This window comes from Mya arenaria, chromosome 15, assembly GCF_026914265.1.
Source record: "Mya arenaria isolate MELC-2E11 chromosome 15, ASM2691426v1".
In the NCBI taxonomy this organism is placed as follows: Eukaryota; Metazoa; Mollusca; class Bivalvia; order Myida; family Myidae; genus Mya; species Mya arenaria.
The window spans coordinates 42,162,560-42,187,786 of NC_069136.1; the positions used below are offsets into that span (position 1 = coordinate 42,162,560).

General features: G+C 32.9%; 1 protein-coding gene across 1 annotated transcript; it reads right to left on the minus strand.

Moving 5' to 3' along the window:
* Positions 1-14,335: 14,335 nt before the first annotated feature.
* Positions 14,336-24,168, minus strand: LOC128220723 (orexin receptor type 2-like). The gene is made up of 7 exons (XM_052929224.1): positions 23,601-24,168; positions 20,850-21,055; positions 20,544-20,707; positions 19,413-19,560; positions 17,748-17,860; positions 16,800-16,940; positions 14,336-15,033 (listed from the first exon to the last, which is right to left on the minus strand). Exons 1-7 carry the CDS (start codon positions 24,009-24,011, stop codon positions 14,945-14,947), a joined length of 1,272 nt encoding a protein of 423 aa, XP_052785184.1. The 5' UTR covers positions 24,012-24,168; the 3' UTR covers positions 14,336-14,944.
* Between the last annotated feature and the right edge of the window lie 1,059 nt (positions 24,169-25,227).

Sequence of the window (25,227 nt, forward strand, 5' to 3'; positions counted from 1 at the left end):
TAATACACTGTTTTATAAAACTAAAGGTAAACTTCCTTTGATTAATTTTATCAAATGTTGAAAGAATTTACCATGCGTGTGGTGACGCGGAGCTGAACATGGACGAGTGTTTCCCTATGGCTGTACTCGATGCAATTGAGAGGTTACATATATCGTCCATCTGCAATAAATACATTTCGAATAGCAGCAGAACAAGTTTGAGTTTCCAAATGGCAAAAATCTATCATCTCAATGTATCGGCACCATCACCAATGCAGCAATATCATTAGTTTCAGGACAAATATACGTCTGAATGACTGTGTAAAACCAAAGTCACAAAAATAAGATTGAACGACGTGGATAGTAGATCATGGTTCGACCATTCGATAACCATATCAAGATGTGTTGATCTGGATCAAAGTGCTGCACGGCATAAAAAGCAATACAACAAAGTTAAAAGTCAATTGTTGATTTCGATTTATGCTTTGCGGCCATCTTTGACGCCATCTTGAATATATTGATTTCCCTGAAGATGGCGCAAGGCCATCAAACGACTTCCTTAATTAGAGGTTATAAAGTACTTAAATATCTTTCAACAAACACTAAGATGCAAGGTTCTCGACTTCGGATGCCGGATAACAGAAATAATTCATGATTTACCTTCCTTGATAAATGCTGCCATTGTATTATCGGCGCAAGGTCGGTTGACGTATGGATTCTTTCACTAATTGGTAATTCAACGTCAAATAATATTTTTACAAGAACTCCAGCATTTTCTAACAATTATACTGAAATACAAAACACCTGTATTATCCTTTATATTAACCTGTAAAACAAACATCAATGTATGGCTAACTCTTAAATTTTGAGACGCAGAATTAGCTTATGCAAAGAAGAATGCACAGCGAAACCAGTGAAGCTTCACTCAATATCTTCATGTCTATGAACATACTTTGTAACCTACATTTCTGATAACGGTTTTGCTCTTGACGTATTCATTTGAAATTATTAATTAATAATATTATGCTATTATGTGTACTTGCAACATACTTACCAAAACTACTCGAATATCAGAAAAGGGGCTTCAAGGTGGTTTTAATTCAAAGTTATTGTGATATTACTGTTAAAGCCCTTATAAGTCGAAACGTATACAAAACATGTATACAATTATAATTGCCTGCTTGAGCTTTAACACATCATTATATTCGAAATGAAAGTTTAAACATATCGATAATGAAGTTTTAAAGAGCATTCATATTTTGACGGCTTGCAGATCGCGTGTAAAAGATACACCATTACTGTTGAAAAGTGTAAACAAAGGAAAAAAACAAAACAGAAAGAGACAACATTCATCAAATATAAATCGAATTCATTTGCCACTTTTTTCGGCTAAGCATTGTGTAAGTACGACTAAATTTTAACTTACTTGCATAAACTATCTGGTTGCATTCCTGTGCATTAATGAGATGCCAGATTATGGATACGTCGTGGCCACATATTGAGAAAGTCTCCGTGAATGTTCTGTCTCCATTATTTGCTATGGCCCCTTAAGTGTAAGGGAGATAAACATATATATTCATGATAAATATTTATACATATAAATAGTATACTTTACTATACTAATGATGTAAAGATTAACATAAAACGAATTATGTTCAGCGATGTATGTTTCTATGAATGATCATTGCCTTCACACAAATTTTTGTCGTCTTCGCTCGGCCCTATATTTGACATTGAAATGTGTATGGTATAAAGACCAAGTAAATTATGTATGCTGAATAAAAATATAAACTTGATCATGTCTTTCTCACAGTATGTTATTTCCTTATTGTTTTTCATTTGAATTAAAACATTTGATCAGTTTCATTCACTGTTGAATGGGAATAGTTATTCTTAAGAAAGTACAACTATAAACATAATATGATTTGACAGACCTGCAAATGCAGAGAAAACATGAAACAAGATTTCAAATAATATGAAACTATACGCTAACAAAATGACGCCAAATAGTGTGTGTCTAAAGTACTTTTTTTCGTTTTCGTAATCACTAAATGGTGATCCTTTTATTCATGAAATCACATACAAATCATAGACATGACAAATAATGAACAAGAATATCATGATATAATACTATTTTATCTTAAAACATTGCATATGTACGCGATAAATATAACTTATTTTTAACAGAATATTCTTAGTTGATTTTAAATTTCATAATAATCTTAATGAGAAAAGGACAAAAACGTTTTACATAGTGTTTGAATAATCAAGAGGTCGGTATTTAATAATGCACATACGATCGTAGGTTAACAAAGTTCTGCCTTCTTTCAGATACAGTAAACTATTTTAGTTAGTCTAGAAAAGCAGACACCATGAATGAATAAGGGATAAATACGGCTTCAATGTGAACTTAAGGTAAAACATAAGAATGTTTTTAACCAAAATGGTAATAGTTAATTAATAAAATACTTCTTAATTAGGTGATTTCATATTGTGTCCTCGGTCAAATGTATTTGCTTTTGACCATATTTTATACATAAACACGTTTTAACCTTTGTGTTTACAGATTGAGTTGATTTAATAACAATGTTTTCACTCGATTTGGATAGCTTCTAATAGTGTTTACCTCTGAAATATAGTTACATTTCATTTTTAAAGTTTGCACAATTTTTCGCACGTCTATGTCACAAGATAATGAAATTATATCGTTTAGAAACATAAATACGGAGTCAATTCAGTGTTTAACAAGTAGACATTTATTATTGAATTTTATATATTTATTTCCCCATGAGAGGCTCGCTTACTAACAACTTTCATGGACGAGTTTAATAAAATCTTGTATTATATGACAACTAGTGTCAGTTCGTTTTTATCACATGCTTAAAACGGTGTTTTATTACCAATTTTGTCCACTTTCTGAACCCATTATTTGACAGCCAAAGTATTCAGAGTGGAATGTCATTGATGCGCCATATAAATAGTTCGAAATGAAAATGACAAATATAGCAAGTAATTATCAATTTTTAATTCTGATAAAGCGTTTAACGAGTCACAAATATAAAAAAGTGTATTAAAATATCCAGCAATATGTATAACGAACAATTTTAACCAAACACACCCAATAAGTACACAATTTGATGATGTCACACTCAGAGTACATGCATTTACGCGGTTTATGTGACCTACATCGGTCTGTCATGTTTAACTATGCGCACGGATTTAAAAGTTATTCGCTGTCGCTTTCTACGATGATTTTGCAGCGCTTTTGTAGTGTACATGGATTTTCACAACAAGCAGATGATTACGGTGAAGCCTTACTCTTTACTGCATGGATGTTGATGTTGACAAAAGTCCACCAAGAATGTTTCCAGAAAACATGTTTTTCTAGCTGTCATGGGATGTGTAATGAGAAGCCAGTGGTGCGGAAATCGTACTTGTGTTTTTGGTAACCGAAAGCTAATTAAACTGGCATTGATTGCATATTTGACCTGTGTTTGTCAAGATGGAGATGGTTTCAAAATGTTCCCGTGTTGTTTGTCACTACTGGGCTGTATTTGTTGACTGTCTGGATATTTCTGTGACTACTGATCTGCATTATCTGGTTGGCGGAACATTGTTACAGAAATGATTTGTACGAGATGCTCTTTGGCACTATGATTCGTTAGCCATTTGTCTCCAGGAAGTCCTACAGCTTCATTATTGAGGTGAGTATTTCTTGGCGTTTAAACCAGTTTGTTTACAAAACATGCGGAGGCATATCTAGGTAGCAAGTGATTAGTCTAGCCAATAGAAATGTCTGAAATGTTATCTTACAATATTCGTAATGGTTATATTACACGGAAAACAAGGGTTAGCATGTGAAAGTAAAGTTTTGTTTCTTCGAATTGTTAAGTAACTCTGGACATTGTTCATTTTTTGCGTCAATTTTAAATGAATGCAATAAGTTTTGTTGTTTCCAAAATAAATACCTAAGGATTTTATAGGTTTTGACGTGAACTTGATATTGTACATTTTATCCATGCCATTCTTTTTTGAAGTACCCATCTATAAACCTTTGTGTTTTAAATATGTTGAGCTTCAGCCCGAAACATTTGCCGAATGTACCAATAATCTACATCTCCTTCAGTTTCATTTTTAAAAAAAAAATAGGGTTGTGTCGTCTGCGAGAGTGTGTTTACATTCACACATTGAATCGCTTCACACGTTCTTATTTTAAGTGCAAGGACTTCTACAGCAGACATGCGACATCCTTGACGAACTACTCGCATTATGCTAATGCTATCAAATATCCAACCATTATTAGAAATTCCAGAGGAAATATGTGTGTATAATGTTTTTACCCATTGCAAAAAAAAAAAAAAAAAAAAAAACTTACTATAGAATAACAAACATAAAAGGCCACTTAATGGTATTAAACGCCTTTATAAAAGCTAAAAACAAAGTGGTTCCTTGCATTTGATATAAATCAGCGAAATCAATGATGAAATCTATGTGTCTTATATTAAAGTTAATGTTTTTACCTCTTATGTACCCCTGTTGGTCATTATTAATTATTGTTGGTAAAACACGTTTTCGCTGCAATAGTATTGTCTAAATGTAATAAAGAGATTGGTCTCCAACTTTCTAGATTATCGGGATCCCTTTTTTATACAGTAAAGAAAAACGCCTTGTTTTGGGCGTATGAGAAAGTCCACCGTTTTCATATTACAAGATTGAAATTTTAATACAAAAATCTTCGGTAATAACTCAGTTTTGAGACCATTTTAGCTGGGGCTTTTATTTAATTGCATTTGTAGAAGTGCTATTTTCCCTTCTTTATTTGTAAACCGACCTTCACATGTATTTGCCATATTATCATCTATTGTATTTTCTTAATCATGACAGATTCCACAAAATCCATTATCTCTATATAACCCAAGTTATATGCGTCCGATCCACTATTTTAGCAATGGCAATAGCAGAATACAGTTCATTTGGGGGCTGGTTTAAGTTGCCCAAAGAGATCCTTCTCCATTATAATCACGAGAGGGACGCCATTTTGTTTTTTATTAACTAATTCTGTTTTGATTTATGACAGTTTTACTTCTTTAACGAGCTTATTGTCAATATTTATATACCTGATCAAGTAAATCCGATATTTCTTTTTATTTACACACAATAAACTCACAAATACGTTAGTTAATACTGTTAATTTTCAATTATTTTGGACCGCAAGAAAACATTGTCTTGACAAGGCCGCTTACGTCCACTTCTACATGTCTATAGTACTCTCCAAGATTAATGCACTGCAATCACGTCATAAGCGAACAGGAACATTTTCTATAATTAATTAAATGACGATTAATTTTGTTTGTCAAAAATTTGAATTCTGTACAGTAATGTAAAGGCGTACAATTGATTTTATATATAAAATGTTTTCAGATAATCGCTTATATATATTTACAGAAACGCTAATTTACGCTATTTTGAGAAGAGTTGTGTCGTTTGATGAAATCCCGGTCGCTTTTAAGGAAATCCAAACTCCAACTCCTTTTGCACCGACGAAAGCAGTCATCTTTGAATTCAAATGCTAAATAACAACATACTGATATTTAATATTCGCGTTTTGTCACCATTGCTGATATTCGTAACATTATCTTTTTTAATTAAAAATTATTTATTATTCCTTGACTTGTTGTATGCTAAAATACATAAGGGACATATTATTTGATGAATCACTGCAGAATGAAGCTTCGCGCTGCATTATGTTGAAACTTTATCAAACGGAAATACACTGAAAAACTACCTGCGGGCATGTATGTGAGAGTTTCGAATTTAATTTTTAAAATGGAAATGGATTACGGCACAGGGCTATTCAATCAAATCAATGGTTGAATTTAAAAAGTGACGTGTGTGTCCGAGGGCAATTGGCGCTAGAGCCCACATTGGCCGAGGAAACTGACAATTATATATCCATTTTATTGCATCTGGTGTAATTCTGTCAATGCAAAAGTGACTTATTTTGCTGTTATCACCCATCCCAAAGTACAAAAGATAACCATTCAAGCCCCTTTCAATCGCCTTTAAAGGCATTTAGGTGCTTTGATAAGCATACAATAGGAAAGTAATATACATCATACATATCATTTCTAGTTATGAATATACATGAACACAAAGTTGTTTCAATGAAGTATTTCCATAGTTTTCTAAAAACAACTAAAACAAGAATTATTTTCAAAATAAAGAGCTTATCAGATCATTGCATTCACGCAATCGGGACAGACATGTGGTAATTTAATGTATGTGGTCAGTTATTGTAAGTTAATATTTGTAAGATTATCTTAACTCATATCTTCTGAGATTGGGAATATAATTGCGCTTTTCCCAGTTGTATTAAAATATTAATGTTACTAAGGTCAAGTGAATATACCTTTGTAGAAATAGTGCAGTTATAAATGATTAGCACTTTTTATGTTTAACAGGTTTAATTTGTCCTACTTTTTTTGACCAAACGTATGCATATCTCACTACCGTAGATTAATATATAGGTTTTAATATAGCATCTTTTCATAACTAAGCTTTCAGTACTTTGATTTTTTTATGAAGATTTTGCTAATTTATATTATCTTTAAAACCGTATTTGGACAACACGTTTTTGGCTGGTATGTGATTTCATTTTCTTCAAATATTTTACATTTTCAAATCATTTGGAAGGAAAGATTAACTAATACATGTCGCTTTTATTTTTAATAATGTTTTCCTTATTTGTTCCCAGTTTTAGTACAATGATGCTTTTTATTATGAAACTCTATGATCATTCAGTTTTAAACCTTTTATTTTATAAGGCAGACTGTGTGGGATGTTTATAGTTTCTAACAATGACTGGATCGTATCTTTGAAAAGTTTTTATATTAGGAGCTCTGAATTGTATCGCTCCGTCTGCAGAGAGATTTGGGATCTCTAATCATAGAAGTACTTAGGGTTTACCTATACGTTTATTATTATTTGTTTAATTGATAAGTTTCCTCGAGTTAATGCATACTTTGATAAGATTTACCTTTTGCGTTTTATCTTTATTAAGGTTTGTTGGGATAAGAGTGAGGTTTGTGCACATAAACTGGTTTAAACCCCCAGTAAATTTACATTTTACTGACCGTTCCAAGGCGGTACCTAACAATTCTTGATAAACATACCTATATTTTTATATATATAGTATGTATGCACTGTGCTGTTTGTAGAGTTTTGTGCTGTTTTTCTATGTTTCTTGTTTGTGATTTTGTGTTCTATGTCTTCGGCGTTTGTCCAGTGCCACTAAACCAGGTTTATGTTTAAACTTGCTTCTTGCTTGTGTCTGTAGCTTTTTGCATAGGTATTAACATGTAAGGTGTGCTTAAATAAAATGAAGCCGAATGTCTTTAACTATGCCAAGATTACAAAAGAACGGAGCTTTAATGCAAATAAATGAAATAATATCATTAAAATAATTTTCGCCCATTATTAAGTCATAGAATGAACAGATACTTTGTTGCTGTATAACAGGCAAATCAAAGTACTTGAAGAATAAGCAAAGCGATAGCTGCAATAAGTTCGACATTCAGAAAATCATATTTATATCTCATAAAAGTAATATAAAAAATTATACCATAAAAATAAGGGTGCTTCAGGGTCATGCCAGTTTATTTTATAACAAATCAGATGATATTTCTTGAAATTCTTGGGCTAAGCTCATTATATTTCTATTCGCCCATAGCCTCCCTCATTCTGACCAACACTGATAAATATAGCAATCAAAAGATAATTATAGAAGATGTTATTAGTTTTTGTATAAAAAGTATGGAATTCTCCAAAACATATCACCACATTCCTTATGTTTAACAAAATGCACCGTACTGGCTGGAGGTGTGCGTCGAGCACGTGTGAATTAGTTGGAGTCACAGTACTAAATAATGGATGGAATCCTGATATAATAATTTAAAACGAGCCAATGACATTTATCGTGCATTTGTTTTAGCACTTAGTAAATTGAAATTGAAAATGAACATACTTAATCAAAATTAAAAGTTGAAGCTAGTATCGATGCTGTCCTGTACGATTCTTCATTCTTGGATAAACATGCTTAAATTCTGAATGCCTTTAATCTCAATAAAACAAATCTAAATTAATCGCTGTTTGATAGCATTTCGCTCTTATATTTTCATATTCAATTAATTACTTTTTTTCGATTTATTCACTTATTATACATGATGAATTTTCACGTTAGTAAAGAAACAAAATAATGATTTAAGTATTCCTAAGTAAGTACCTGTTTAGTCAAGGGATATAGTTGTGAAAGCTTTGTTTCTATCTCATTGATTCAGAGAGGTTTCGATATTAAAGGTGTTTGGAAGCATGACTGTCAACTCAATTAACTAATAGTTTCAGTTTTATAAACACTGATGTGATACTTCATGGACTCGCCATCAATCGATTACAGCCACAATTTACAGTAAGTAAACAAATTGACGTTATGAATCATTTTATTCTCATACGTGTCCATCTGTTAACAATGTCAATTGAAATAAATGCATTAATAGTCACTCGTGACTGATGATTTTCCAGCATTGAACATAAAAACAAAAAAAAATCGTTAAAAATGATTAAACAGCTTTAAATTTGTGAACAAGGTCATGAAAAGTGGGTTAAAGGGCAAGATGTAAACGTTTTGAAAGGCCAAATGTTATTTAGTTTTGAGGAACAATCTCTATAAGGAGTAAAACATACTTCGGTTATGACATGTTCTGGGGTTATAAAGAGCTAATTTGATGAAGAAGATTTTGTCAGTTTTTACCAATAGCATTTGCATGTTTTCGGATAGTTTGTAGACAATATAATTATGTTTTTATGTCAACATGTCCAAGACTACCCATTCAACAATTTCTTGCGAGTTCTTGATGATATATTTTCAAATAAGAAAGATATTTTATGAAATAATTCAAACGAGTGGATTAAATTTATTGCCTAATGACTAATATGTGAATTTCTCCATAAAAATAGCTGCAATCACCACAAAGCCGCAATACATTGTAAATTTGGAGGTGCTAAATATACTAACAAAAATCCTACTGATTTTGTATGAAGACTTATCCGGAAAAATGCATTTTGAGAAAAAAATCTAATAAAATTTTCCTTCGTAAAATTTGCTCAACTTGTACACATGTTTCAACAGATATATGAATTATACTTGACTAATAATATTGAACCTCAGAACTAAACAAGTTTGTTAAAAAAAATGTTTTGGTCATAAAGACGACTTTTGTACTCTGGAATGCCCTTAAAGAAAATATTTGCAAGTTGACATCACGTTCATCACGATGGCATTAATCTGAATTATCAAAATGATATAATGTATTGAAGTCATGTTTTTTTTCCCTAGAGTGTAAAAACTGATATTTTAGGATCATCATCAGCTTGTTTAAATACTTTACAGTTTATTTTCGGGGAGTTTTGGGTCCAGAATAAACTAGTCCGAATGGTCCGTGATAATAAACAATATGCTATCTGATACCAACACACATTTATGCTGTTGACTCTACTACCCGGTAATCTCCGGCCAACTTAATTGGAATCGTCCCGAATGATCCATAGTTGAACGAAATCGCAACTATAACATAATTATAGCAAGTTCCTGAACTGGTCAATCACTGAGCGAGGAAGTGCAAATTTTTGAAAAAAGTTGCATTTAATGTGATTTGAGTGACAATCGCACTACCTGCTTGGATGTTGTTGCTTAAATAAAAAACACATTAGTTTTCATCCTCATTTTAGTGACTGAGTCTGTCGTATCTTTAAAGGCATTTTAATAATCCCCCTGCCGAAACAAAGGTTTCAGGAGGGTGATGTTGTTTTGGCGGTGTCCGTCCGTCTGTCCGGAACCATATCTTGGTAGGAATTGATTACAAAATATTCGAACTTTGTCAGAATGTTCCCCTTGATCAAATCTCGCCATCTTATAAAAGTGGGTCACATGGGGTCAAGAACTATGTCACTAGGTCAAATCTTAGGAAAATCTTTTCAGGAACCATATCGTGGTAATGTTTGGTCAGATTATGTTTAAACTTGGTCAGGATGTAGCTCAAATCTTAGAAAAAACTTTGGGACACATTACAGGCATTATGTTTGGTCTAATATTCATAAAACGTGATCAGAATGTTTTGCTTGATGAACTAATTAACATGTTTAAAACTGGGTCACATGTAATAAAATTTAGAAAACTGGGTCACATGTGATAAAAAATATGGTCACTAGGTCAAATCTTACAAAAATCTTATCCGAAACTGTTTCATGGTAATGATTGCTCGGATTATGTTTATAAATGTATGACTGAACACATGTTAATAAATACATGTATTTTATGATGATTTACTTCCATCAACTTCCATTATAATCGATTATGATAGGTTATAATCAATAATCTCCAACATGAAGCTCCTATAAGCTTGAAAATAACATACAGTGAACATGATCAACAGGTACCTTAAAATGTCATTTTCCAATATTTACTGTTACCACTTCAGACATATCTGAAATTTCACTTTGAAATCATTCAAATTCATAGAAACTATTACAAATATTACTCTTTATATAACACTTTTATTTCAAATAATTCCAAACAAACTCAAACTTATATCCAACGTTCATAACGGTCCATTTCTCTGCAGCCATATTACGTGTTAATATTGGAAAATTCCACCTACTTTTCATTTCCAATCCATGAACTTCGCCTAATCAGGCGGGGGATATCAATTCAACGAATGTGCTTGTTATCACAATAATCACTTGATTCGATGAGCTATTTGTAAGATAGTAAAGTCACTTATAGCACATAAGTACAAGTGCTGTGAAATAGCAATAGTGTTGTCTAACTAACAACACAACACGTGATTCCAGGGCTGTGATCGGCACAATAAATCTTTGCCCATTCCTCTCGACAAACAAAATCACTGGCAAACGGAACATTGTAAAATACATGTATTGATGTTAATACATCTTCACATAATGATATATTCGAGGTTATATTACACTCTGAATCTTTTGAGGACATTTTATATACTGCTGATGGAACACTTACACACAAACATGTAAATTTACAAGAAAATGATATAATTAAAGGTTTCCTTATTTCCATACAGACAACAAATTTGACATGCCTATTTCAACTCTTTCAAGAATGTTCACAATTTGCTCTAAAAGTAGAAAAAGACAAAATAATTAAGCGATAAAGCATCTGTTTAAGTGGCACTAAGATCAATAACTAGAAGACGAGTTGAAACATTAGATTGTTTAAGTGATTATTTAGCTAATGTTGAAGAATGTTGTTTTTCCTGAAAAAAATGTATCTCTTAAATTAAGTAATAATCATACTTTATTTGAATGGATAAGTGTTCATAAAGCAAGACGAAATTCTCTTGAAAATGAAACAATTAAAGAAAATGTCTAGTAAAGGAAGAAGAGAAAAATTCATCTACAATACCTCAAAACCTGTAGAACCTAAAATTACTACTTTTTCATTGAAACAGCTAATTGCCTAATTCAGAAATACTGCGCTTCATGAAATTCAATTATTTAGATGTTCCATTGAAAACGGACACGCACACACACGCGCGCACACGCATACTCTCTCTCACACACACACGCACACACACACACGCACGCACGCACACGCACACACACACACACACACACACACACTGAAACTATTTAAACAATTTCGCCTCGAAACGTTTCGTGAAGTCAGGTAACCCGAAACTCAATATGATATTATTTAAAAGGCCACTTGTACATGTACAAGACAAGACACTCACTGAGTAAAGATTAGTTTCAACAAAACCGGAATCGTTGAACAAGTGTGTAAACACCTTCAAACGGTTAGTTAAACAGCAAGGAATCTCTCCGTTGATTATGATAGTAAAAGTGGTGCAAAATATTTTAAGTGACCAAAACAAGAGCCATATTCCTATTTCAGTATGCAAAAAAAACATGGAAGCAAATTAGTCCATCAGTGGAATTAACGGAACAAGAATTGCTTATTTAAGATGGTAGTCAATATTCCAAAATGTTGTTTGTTAATAGTTTTAGAGGACCGGTATAAGGGGCGGATTAAGTTTCCACTAAATAAAAAAGTCATCATCGTCCCCTTGATTTATTGATTTAGTAAGCTCCTCTGGGAACTCTTGCGATGAATATAAGAACGCACGTTCATCTATAGAAAATCGCCTATGATTGCATTCATTGTTTTTGCCCAAAGCCTTGAATTAAACTAATGTGTTCAGATGGCTTAAGCCAGATAAACAGAACGACTCAAAACTCTAAAACCTGTCTTAACTATGACATTACGAAAAAAGCGTTACACTTGAATCACAACGAATTCTGATGAAACACGAGTTGTTTCTCTTTGACTTATCAGTTTTTGAAGTTAGTAGGCATCCTGCTCTTATTTTACCAGTGTTTTATAAAATATATCGTAAATATACCAAGTTATGTTGATATCGTGAGGGATATCAATAACACTAAATAGTTTTGTGAACTGGCGTAGGAGGAAGGGTTCTTAGCAATTATGGTTTCGAAAAATGCCATCATTTGCAACACGATTAATCGTGACTGACCCTAGAAACACACCAGATCAAAAAGCTCATCTTTTATATGATCTTTAAAGTACAATTCCTACCATTAGGTCACTCTTCATTCTTTGCGCGTTGTTTCACTTGGACTATCAGGTGTTTATAGTTATTTGGATGAAGGAGAGTAAACTGTTATCACCATTTAAACCGATATGATAATTATGTGGTTAACATAAGTGTACCTTTTGCTCCAAAAGGTTACCTTGTCCTGTAAAGGGTGACTTTGTGCTGCAAACCATGTAACGTTATGCTCCATTGGACACTACTCACAATATATGTTCTTACGGTATCTAGTTAAAGCGTTTAATTGTACAGGCGAACATGTTTTTGTCATCATAGCACATGTATACATTTTGATACAAACCCTTAATCAGTTGATTGATTAAAGGACAGGATATGAATAAATATTAATAATTGTAAAAAGGCTTACCTTAGAAGGTTAAGTCTGTGGTAAGGCATGAAGCACAGCGCAAACACCACAACGATAATCACCAGCAACGTCACTGCCACCCGTAGGCTTTACAACCGATTGACATTATCCGTATTCGGTTGCCTTGGTAAGTATACTTGACTTAAGATTCCGTTGGCATAGAATTCTGTACTTATGATAAGACACATTTAATATTTATATTTTTAATGTAACTTAAAATTTAGATCTCAACCTGTATCAATATCAATTTTGAAAGTATGTCATTATCGATATCATCATCATAACTTGTTTTGCTATCTGATTGAGGATAATACATCTACCTGCTGTTTAATTACACAAGGTTTGAAATTATACTTTAAATCCAAGAAGTGTCGATAGAAACATGAAAACAACGTTCCTACAGTATAATAAAATTGTGAAAGTTATATTTTGATAATCTGTTTGATCGTTGTATTTTTCAAGTTCTCTTTCATCCGAATAATTTTATACAAATGTATATGTTATGGAAATATTATCTAGCATTTCATGCATTGCATTTCACTGTTAGTGTGTTTGTTTTATGTATATGTTTGCTTAATTTGGTATTTGCATTTTTTTTGCAATATATCGATTCTCATTTATGCTTAAAACGGTTAAAAGGCATAAATTTGGTTACTAAATATTTCACGGATCTCAAATACCTTCATTTTTAACATCGTATGTTTTGAGTAAAGTCAGTAGTTGTGGAGCAAACACAATAACAGCTATCAGATCTAATACTCATATTAGTTGAACTTTCATCAGTTGAAAAATATTATAGCGGACGCATATTATGGCAATGTAAGCTTTTAATCTTAGATTTGAGGAAATGCGCTCTTCTTGTATTCCAAAAAGGATGATTAATTGTACTTGTTAAGTAATTTTGGAAAAAAACACCGGCTGTGAGTTTTTTTCGGCGGAAATAAAGACTGACTATCTACTGATTGATTGCAGTGCTGCCTTTTCATTGGACCTACATTTACTGAGCGTACACACAGCTAAAACGGTTAATATTTGTGAGTATTTAAGTCATTCATTACTTATCGAGGAACTTAACTTAATTTTTCGCCCTTTGCCACGTGAAAACATTTTACCTGCATCGATAATTTCAAAAACATCTAGTTTTATAGTTACCCATGTATTGTAAAATGTTTTTGTTTAACAAATAGAAGTCATTCTATTTATATATAAGAAACTAATCAGCAACTTAGCAAATTAATACGCCTACTACTATACACATTGATTCTCTCTTTTTAATCAAACTTTATCTTGTATTGAACAATATATCGTTTTTATTAAAATCATGACTTTTCTTTGAGGATAGAATAGGCATATTCATAATTTGCAATCGAGTACATATAAGAAAATGGCACATTATATATCACATACTACATATGTTATCATTTAATTATAACATAAATAACTACGCTAACAGGTTCACGTCCTGCATTTGTAAAATACAAAATCGAAGTTATTGTTTTCAAATTGGAATGACCGGTTGTTTTTAGCAATTTAACAGGTGTTTATCCTGTTTCTAAACATTGTCAGTTATAGGGTCAATAACTATTCCTCCGAATTTTACTTAGAAAGCTATTGGTTTTACGAGTATGTGAAATAAATAATTTTTAACAAAAACAAGTGTATGACTCGACTTATTCGTGTATTATATTTGTTATAAGAAAAAACAAAAGAACAACAACTATTGAATGGATATGTTTCCATGTTAAACAATATATATGATAAATGGTTACTATATAATTGTACCATTAGCCGACTTACACCAGTGAAATAAATTATCTGCCGTGACGTACTATTCTGTTAGTGGGCAACATCTTTTGATGATTGCATAATATCCTTTGCCATCTCACACATTATATTCCTCTCATAACGGCATTCCTTTCTGTTGATACATGCCCGCACTTCCGTCTCCCTCCAACTCTGGTTCGTCCGGGTAAATCAAACTGATGATCTCTGTAAGAGATGGTAAGGTTTGAATTAAAACAAGTTAAGAATGTATTGCGTCATTGATATCACACACTCATGTAATTCAAATCAGTTTGAAATAGCATGACGACTACCTCATTTTCAAGCACTGAATATAACATCGCAATGTTTCATTTCTATTTAGATAATGAGACAACTTATTTTTTATTTACTTTAATACTAGTATGTTTGGATTATACAATTTATATAATTTCCGGCATTTTTTGTTTATAAAATTTCCGGCACTCATTGTATAAATGATTCCCGGCATTCATTGTTTATATAATTACCGGCATTCATTGTTTATATAATTTCCGGCACTCAATGCTTATATAACTCCCGGCATTTATTGTTTTTAGAATTCCCACATTCATTGTTTTTGAAACACCAGCATTAATTGTTTATAGAATCACCGGCATTCATTATTTTAGAATCACCGGCATTCATTGTTTTTATAATATCCAGTATTCATTGTTAATAGAATTCTCGGCATTCATTGTTTATATCATGCCCGGCATTCATTGTGTATATAATTCCCGGCATTCATTGTTTATAGAATCACCGGCATTTATTGTTATAGAATCACCGACATTCATTGTAAAATTACTGGCATTCATTGTTTATATAGTTCCTGGCATTCATTGTTTATAGAATTCTCGGCATTCATTGTATATATAATTCCCGGCATTCATTGTTTATAGAATTCCCAGCATTCATTGTGCATTTAATTCCCGGCATTCATTGTGTAGAGAATTACCTGCATTCATTGTTTATACAATTCCCGGCATTCATTGTTTATATAATTCTCGGCGTTCATTATTAATTAAACTGTCGCCAGTTTAAACCTGAATTCACGCAACTTGTGGAAAAAGTGGACGACGTCTGGAAACAGGCATTACTAAATGTCGGGATTTTAAGCTGACGAGCTGCATCTATGCAATATGAAACGGACCATCATTATAGTATTGTGAGGTCAGCCGATAAATGTTTTCAGATAAATATTAACTAAGTGAAAGGCTTTAGCTGTAGTGCGTCCGAGTGAAATATTATATGTTTCACACATGCACGATTTCCATTGCTGTCCAGCATTCGAATTTTCTATCATGAGTGTATTTGCCATATGAATATACATGTAACGGAATGTTTTTATGTTTTGTTTTACTAAGACAAGGGCCACAACCAATCTAAGATCGCTTTATGAGTGTATGTGGTAAAATTGTGGAGCTACTTGCGAAACAAACAAATCAAGACCATGCTTGACAACGTCAAATGCAATATTTCTTTCCCCGAGTGAATAGCACACAAATTACATGTGCACAATTTATACAAATAACCAACATCCCTATATGATTTCATAGGTGTATCAGTACAATGTATTGAAATAAAACGAAACCCTATTTGTGAGATGCGACGACGGGACAGACCAAGGTTGTTTTGTTCTTTTAGCTTAAAATATTTTAGGATGAAAGCCTTTTCATGCTTGAGCCATCTTTATTCGATCTTCTTCGATTTTCTTTTCACATTTGATATTAGAGAGCTTCGAATCACGTAAGGTCAAAGCACAAAGCAAACTGTACGGACGATGTGTGCGAATTTCGGAACGTCTATTGTAACAACAGTATTGAAATTCGAATCGGCTGAGTATATAGACGTTGCATTCAAAGAGAACATTTACGGAATAACATTTGAATGTCACATACAATGATCAATCTTAAAGCGTCATGTTTAACCTTCTGATTTTACAATGAAATTACCGTCAGTGTTCCTATTCATCAAAGGTAACTGCCTCGTCTCGGAACAAGTTATTTGGTTAAGAATCCTGGTTTCCCGAGTTGTAGTTTTCCCACAGTGGCAATACAGAGAGAGCACCACACGGAACTCCTTCCGGAAATTGTCTGTAACATAAAACACCTATGCAGCACATTTATATTTCTTTGTATATACCACTGTATTTGTTTCTGACATGATATAATAGATAACAACGCTTACATTGAGTAATGGGAATAATGCTATTAAGATAATCCATGACAATTAGCAGCATGAATAACCAGCTGCCCGGTTCAAATGTATTATAGACCGAATGGGTTGTTTATATAGTTTATAATTATTTCCTTCAGCTCGACTTTGATGAAAGCTGATGGATCAAGACCACAGTTATCTGCCCCCCGTTGACCAAGATCCGGATGTGAATACAGAAAAAAGAGTGTTTGTGTTCAAGTATCAATATTTTTTTGAATTTGAATGATTGAGAAGAAACGGGTGGCCTTTTTGCATAGAGCTTAACATAACTAGACACTGTATCGCAAAAAAATGATAGTTTTCAGTGTAAACATTGGAAAAACCATTGCTTGTGGAATTAATATGTAAATTGATTGTTTGAAGTCTTACTCCGTCTTGACCTCAGGGTCGGGTATTACTACTGAATTTTGTGAGACAAAGCATTGGTCAACATTATGTTTTCTTGTGATTAAATGTTGTGTCTTGAATCGTTCTACAGCTGCCAATTACTTGTTTTGCAATTGGGACTGTGGTCTCAGGCCTGATAGATTATAGAATTACGCTCGAGTACGTTCGTTGATAGAAAACGGTTCAAATTTAAAATTGGCCATTAGGAAGAACATCAGATTGGAATTGAAGCCAACCTCGATAATGAGAGGTGGAAACCCATACCACTAGACCACTGTCCTCCTATCAAGTCTTACCGCTCATGAAGTTGTAGATAATTGGGTTAACGCAACTGTTGAAGAATGAGCACCAATGAGAGATAAGAGCGATGCTTCTCAGGTGAGGAAGCTTCTGCAGCTGTTCCATGTATCTGAACATAAAATACATGCGTTCAAACGGTAGTTTTGTTTAAGGAATGAATTGCGGGCTTGATGTCATTATCGGGGTATGAACACAATTGGGCTGTTCAAAGTGTGTGGAGTCCGAAGGACCCCACGCGTACTTTGACCAGCCAAATTGCGTTCATATCCCCGATACTGACATCAAGCCCGCAATTCATTACTTATATAACACCAGTAGTTCATTATTTCATTCAATAACTGTTAAAAAAAAACTTTATTTCATTTAAAAAAAAAACTTTCAGTAACCCTTTCCTACCCATTCTGTAAATGGAACGACCCGAATGTAATCGGAAGCATTTTTTTCAAATGACGTCACAATATCGCGGGAAAAGATCAACCACTAGAAAACACTTTTAAAAGTAAATTTCAAACAAGATAAATATTTTTCATGTATATTGTTATGCAATGAATTCCGATCCGAACATATCCGAAGATGTTGCGTTCATCGATTGATGAACGCAATTGCCGAAAGGTAGTTCAATTAAGGAATAGAAGTTGAGGTGTAAATATTACATGGTATTCTTCGATTAATTCTTCTTCTTTACTGATTATGTGTTTATCTATGAAATAATCGTATGTAGAGAAGATAACAAAATGCAGTTGAAGGATGGCGTTTAATATACATGTGTGCCTGCTCAGCAGAACAGGGGCATGCTAGACAGACGATAGAAAATATCAACATATAACATATGCAGTATATACAACACATGCTTTATTAAGGCCTGCATTTCAGCACTAAGGTATGGAAAGAACTACCCTATGGAACAATGAAGAATATAGATTTAATTCAAACCAATATTTCCTGCATTGACTTTTAAAATGGTTGCATATATTCAAAAGCATACCTCAAAAAATGTTGTGTTATATTGCCATCCAACAATCCACTCGTGAACATAAATTCACAAGCGTGTTCGATTGATAATAACGATATGGTCGTTATGTTTAAATATTGCGATAGATAGGCGGATATGATAGCATTCTTTGTGGTGTGCTGTTTATAGAGGAGCAACCATTTAAATTGTTCTGCAATTAGTACCAAGTTTAATGTTTTTTTTCGGATCTTACTGTCTTTGTTTTCGTAGTGTCCCAGATATTATCGGTAATGCAAAAAAGAATCTAACTCTGTATTTTGACAATGATTTCCAAGAACAAAATTACACATTTCATTTGCGTGATATTCCAGGCAGTGCGCATGGGTTTTGTGTGTTAATTTCAAAACGTAATTTTGTGCAGATGTTTTAATTTTTTGCATTCCATGTATTCATCAATTTTGATCATTTTTCGTGTGATTTAAAACTCCATTTATTTTTATTATTTCTGAATGTCATGATATTAAAGCATGAAACAATAACAATTATGTTTTCACTTAATATCAAGTTAAATCTTTTGTCGAATGACTTGTTCAAGCGAACGTGGTTCTTGTAATTATATTACACCATACATTCTGATACAAACCTTTTATCAGTTGCTTGATGCCAGGACAGGTCATGAATATGTTAAGTGAGTTATAAGAAAGCTTACCTTAAAATGTTGAGTGTGTGGTTAGGCAGGAAACACAGCGCAAACACCACAACAATCATCATTAGCATCTTTACTGTCTTTCTTCGTCTCGACAACCTATTGCCAAACTCCGTATTAGGTTGCCTTGATTCGTTTAATGGACATATGTCTGCAATGTATCGTAACATATATATTTATATTTATGAATATATTTAATATTTGGAAAAAAACGCTTTGCTAACTAACAAAACATAAAATAGCATTTCAATGCAAAAACACTCTAATAAGTGTTAGTTTAATCCCACCCATCAGAATGTTCCAATATTGTATTCAGCTGAAAACGTCTTGCAATATCACCGTTTTTCTTTTCATTCTATAGTACTAATAGGACTATGTACATTTTATTGTAACCCGAAGAATACTAAGAAATCAATGAGTACAATTATTATTATCAAGGTCGGAAATATCGAAAGACGAGCCTATTAATATCAGTGAAGAATAATGTTACCGTATATATAACCAACAATGTATCAGTCTTACATACACTCACCACATGGTTATTAGTCTGCTTATTGTTGAGATATTGTACGATTTATCGATATCAAAAATTCTAAAATTTGCCATTCTAAAAATAATTATAGGTACAAAATGTAAAATGTTCTTCAACAATATTGTTATCTGGTGGTTCTTTTATTTGAAAATGTATCGCATAAAAATGAAACACATAAACTGTCATCCAAAACGACCACTAATTAACATGTCGACGTCATTTTTGTCATTGATCTGTATGTAACCAAAGTAATCTAGTTACAGTTGCGTTAAAAAGTGTACCTTTCTGGAGATTGTTTTACGTTCAATATTTTGTTTAAAAAAGGCACTTTCTGTTATGTTTCTGTCTTTGAATGACTATTTCTACTGTGTAAAAACTGCCAATGATACATTAGCTTAGCCTCGTATTTTATTATAAACAGTTTTATTTGGCATGATCTGATTCCTCATGATCGGTCATGTGTGCATTGCTTTCAAAACGCCATCGTCAAATACGAAGTAATATAAACCCTTAAAGAAATGATACAATGTTTCTGATTAATAATATAAAAACGAAAGACGTGTGCGCTACGCATCTACTAAACTGGAAGTAATGATACGCACGAACATTTCCTGTATCCGGGATACGTGTCCTCCAGAGCACGACATACATGTATGTGTACACGGTGGCGATGAGTACAATCGGCAGAAAATAAAGTGACGCCATCAAGAAGATCTGGAATATCATCATCGTTTTCCTCTCCCATAGGGCTGGATAACACATTGTCCTGCAGATCGAAAGTTGATATACCTTTTTGGACTTTTTCTGTACCACAGAGATATTGGTTGCGTTGTATATCTGTTCATTTTTTTATTTTTATGTGTTTAAACGTTTTATTGGACTATTGAAAACATAAACAAATATGCTACCTGAAGATCGAATCGGTGTGATAAGGTACCACAGTGAAGGCCAGGAACTCGGGCAATGCCACGCATATGGAGATTGCCCAAATGGCGGCAATAATGATCTGGGCCTTCTGGATGTTGATATTGAAATTGGGAGACCCGCATATGGCGTACCAACGTTCTAATGAGATCGCACAAAGTGTCAGGATGGAGACAGTTAAACACATTGTCTAAAAATATAGAAAGAACTCCTTATTATTATTATTATTATGAAATGATAGTTACCCAGAATGTATGTTTTGATCCCCAGTTCAATGCTTCAAATGAAAGAACAAAAACATAATGTGTGTAATTTTTTTTTAAATAAACAACATGTTAAACAACTGTTCTTATTTTAGTAATTGACTTGAACTCCCCCTTTGTACGATATATTCTTAACGCGAACGACTGGAAGTAATAAAGTTTCAGATATTAACCGACGATTATAATACACCTATTTATTACAAAACATTATATGCATTCTTCAAATTACTGCAACTAAGTCACATAAGAGTACGAATCCCTGCTGCGAAGCTATAATGGCTACAATAAAACAGCGTGTCGACAATAAGATGCAACAGTTAACGCATTATATCTAATTCAGATAATTAAGTGTGTACCATACATTCATCATAACTGTTCTTTAATGAGATGCTTGTCTAGATTATTTGAATTAACAGCTACTCAATTCGATGTTGTAATCTCGCATTACAGTGCCAATACAAACATTACCATAATCATGCGCAGATGTAGGTTTTCCGGGCAATAACAGTAGATAAAAAAGCTCAGTAGTTATAATATAACACAACAGCATGCTGTCTTCTTATACAATGTAATATATTTAGTGAGATGTAAATTTACAACATAGAACGGTATTATACATTTCTTTTTTTCCTTTGTGGTTTTAACGATGACGTTTTCCGCGGTACTTGCACAAACTTTAACTCTTAGAGAAATACTCATGCAATGTCGTACACATTTTACCAGTGCCAATGCGTTGAAGACTAATATCTCTTGAAACACAGCAGAAACAAGAAACGAGCGTTGGTATCCGCTTTTGCTTTGGTTGTGGTTTTATGATAGGAACATTATGGTGTTGTATAAGTTGCTCATATGTTGTCGCGACTCACTGTTTCAGCTTGACAGTTGTCAACAATTTGCATTGATAAATGATAAACAATGATATGAAATATCATACAAGATAAATGAAATTGATAAAAAATATATATGAAACCTTATACAACATAAATGTAAGAAAGCAATTTATTTCACCATGTGAGGACCTAAAGCTTTAATGCACAAGTAGCATAAAGACAAATATTTTCACGAGATGAAATATATTAAAACTTGTTTGTTATCTATTTTCGTTTTTAAACACACTAACATAAACAGTTTATTGCTATTTCACTTTGAAATCGTGCCAGTGTTTAGCCACATGACGTCAAACTGGATTATTATGCTCTGGCAACTTGTTTGTTAACAATTGGTGTTAATAATGTTACAATGAAGTTATCTTTCGACAATCTCAATGTTTCAAATCAAAACTTCATCAAAATTAACACCCGCCATTATCTAAAATAAAAAAATGAAAGAAAGGCATAAAATAAAGTTATTGTTTTTAATAAAATGATTGCTCCATCATTTGTTTTAAGAATACATCACGATTCTTTGAATAATTTAAAGCATACTTATTAAATGTATATAAGTAGTAGCCATCCCTTCAATATGTCGCTGAAATTCTTCTTTTTTAAGTAAGCACTATTTAATAAACATATTAAGCATGCCAATGAAGCTCGTTCTTATCCGTTATGTAAATACAAATGTTACAGGTTTTTATTTGCGAGAAACAAAGTCAAACGCGATCAGATTTGGTCCCAAATTATGTAAAGGATTATTTACCATATGCATTGCCATATACAATATAGAGGGGTATTTCTTCATTGTCGTCTTAGGTACAGAATATTAATTAGTTCCTCATAATATTGTCATCTATAAAACAGACGGTTGACTCCTCATTAAATTGTCAGATCAAATACAGAGGAGTGATTCCCAGTGACGTTGTCATCTATTGTACGAACGGGAAATTCTTCATAGCAATGTTAACTTTGGAACAGAGGGAGTTTCCGAAATTCTAGGTCTTCATAACATTGTTATATATGGTACAGAGGGATTTTCCCAAAGACATAGCTCCTCATAATATTTTTTATATGGTACAGAATTTAAGTTCCTCAAAACATTGTCATCTATGGTACAGAGGGGTAGTTTCTCATATATATGGTACAGAGATATTGTACCTCATACGATTATTATCTATGGAACAGTGGGGTATTTCCTCATAATATTGTTATATATGGTACAGAGATGTTGTGCCTCATACGATTATTATCTATGGAACAGTGGGGTAGTTCCTTATAACATTATTATATATGGTACAGAGATGTTGCGCCTCATAATATTTTCATCTGGTATGGTACATAGGGGTAGTTCCTCATAACAAGCAGTTTTGCAGAGTTAAAAAACTTGTATGAGATTTGTGTTAACTTTTATATTCGCTTAATTGTTCGTTGATATGCTTCTAACCTAGATAAAAACCTTAAAAAAGAACAAAGAAAACGTACTAAAGAGGTATTAACGATAATTTCGTGACGAGTAGACATGTCATACGTATCAAAATATTAGTTCAGTTCTGATTAAAATCTCCTAAAGTAGTTCTTTGCATAACAATACATAACTTACCCCAAGAGCGATGCTGATTTTGCACATTGCTCCTCCAAAAAGCCACGTGTCTGTAACGTCAACGATCAGAGCCAAAGGCATAATTATCAGTATCACAGTTAAGTCGGTCACAGCCAAGTTCACCAAAAATACGTTTGTAACTGTTCTCATCTCTTTGTTTCTACTAACTACAAAAAAGACGAGAATATTCCCCAAAACACCAACTACAAACGTTAAAACGTAAGCTGCAATCAGTACCCATTCTTCGGCGTCTGGAATGACACATTCAAAGAAATTCTTCAAACTTGAATTTCTGCATAAGCATACTAGATTTATATTAGTTTCCGTAGCATTTTTGGTACAGTCGCTATGTTGGTCAACACTTGTATTCCATGGTTTATAACTCGTTCCATTTTTAAGAACTACATCCATCTTTTCTTTTTTTAAATAAATTCTCAATATGTAGCTGCCATGTAATATAATTCCGTTGGTACTGTCCGTTTTATAAACGATATAATTGCCGTATAGTAAGTAAAACCTATATTTATTGATATTGGAGAACTCTGCAGCAAGTTGAATGGATCATTGGAAATTGAGTCTGGTAACTAACACGTAGAAGTATATTATCTGTTATAATAGGACTTATGTTTCTTGTCAAACAGTTTTGAGACAAACACGAGTTCTATCAAAGTTTCTTAGTGAAAATTGTAACAGAAAACGTTGTATTAAAAAATAAAAAAAAACGATATAAATATTCTAACGACTCACTATGAGAATCAACACTTTAGTTACACACTGAATATAAACTTCGAATCTTGTCTTAACTTATTAATAAATGATTTCTGTTGTTTTCCGATGTTTCCGATATAACTGATAATCGCGAGACCAGAACATCAGATAATGCAGACGTTTTTTTTCTCTAAGGTTGTTGGAAGTGAATTGCAAAAGAAACAGACAAAGGCTAATTATTAAAAAAGCCTTTCTGGATATGTTTTTATGCATACCGGAGACTATACGATTAAAATTCAGTTAGGTATGTGACAAAATAGGTTTAACTGTAACTTTGTTGTCGTTCATGTCATGGTTTTATAGAACATATCGCTCGTGATACATTCCATGAAATTTAAATTATGAACGATCACTAATACATACAAAACATTTACTAGATAACGTAAACAAACAAGCGTTTTCCCATTAGTACTCCCTGCCTTGCATATTTGTGGTGATCCCGAACATAGGAAGTAAATAACGAAGCCATCACCCCTCGATCTGAATTTGATTAAAGCAATTTTTAAAATGACATAGAATTTAAACTGGAAACTTTTAACGACTTGAAAATAAAGCATTGCTTGAGAAAACAAGACTCCGTGTATATTTTGTCGATGCTTAGAGAACATAGTTCAGTTCTGCAGTTGTTATATTCATAAAGCGTTTATTGTATGCATTCCTCTTAACAGGTAAAAAGTGAAACGATGCATATTTCTATGCAAATGATGATTTATGTCAGCTGTAAAAGCTTACATGCAATCTCCCTCATTGAGACGTTTCCAGTAACCCTTCATAAACCTTTATTTTGTATGCAAGCTGATACATTCTTCATTGTGTTAATTAGTAGTGTTAATGTTTAAACCGTATTTTTGAAAATGTT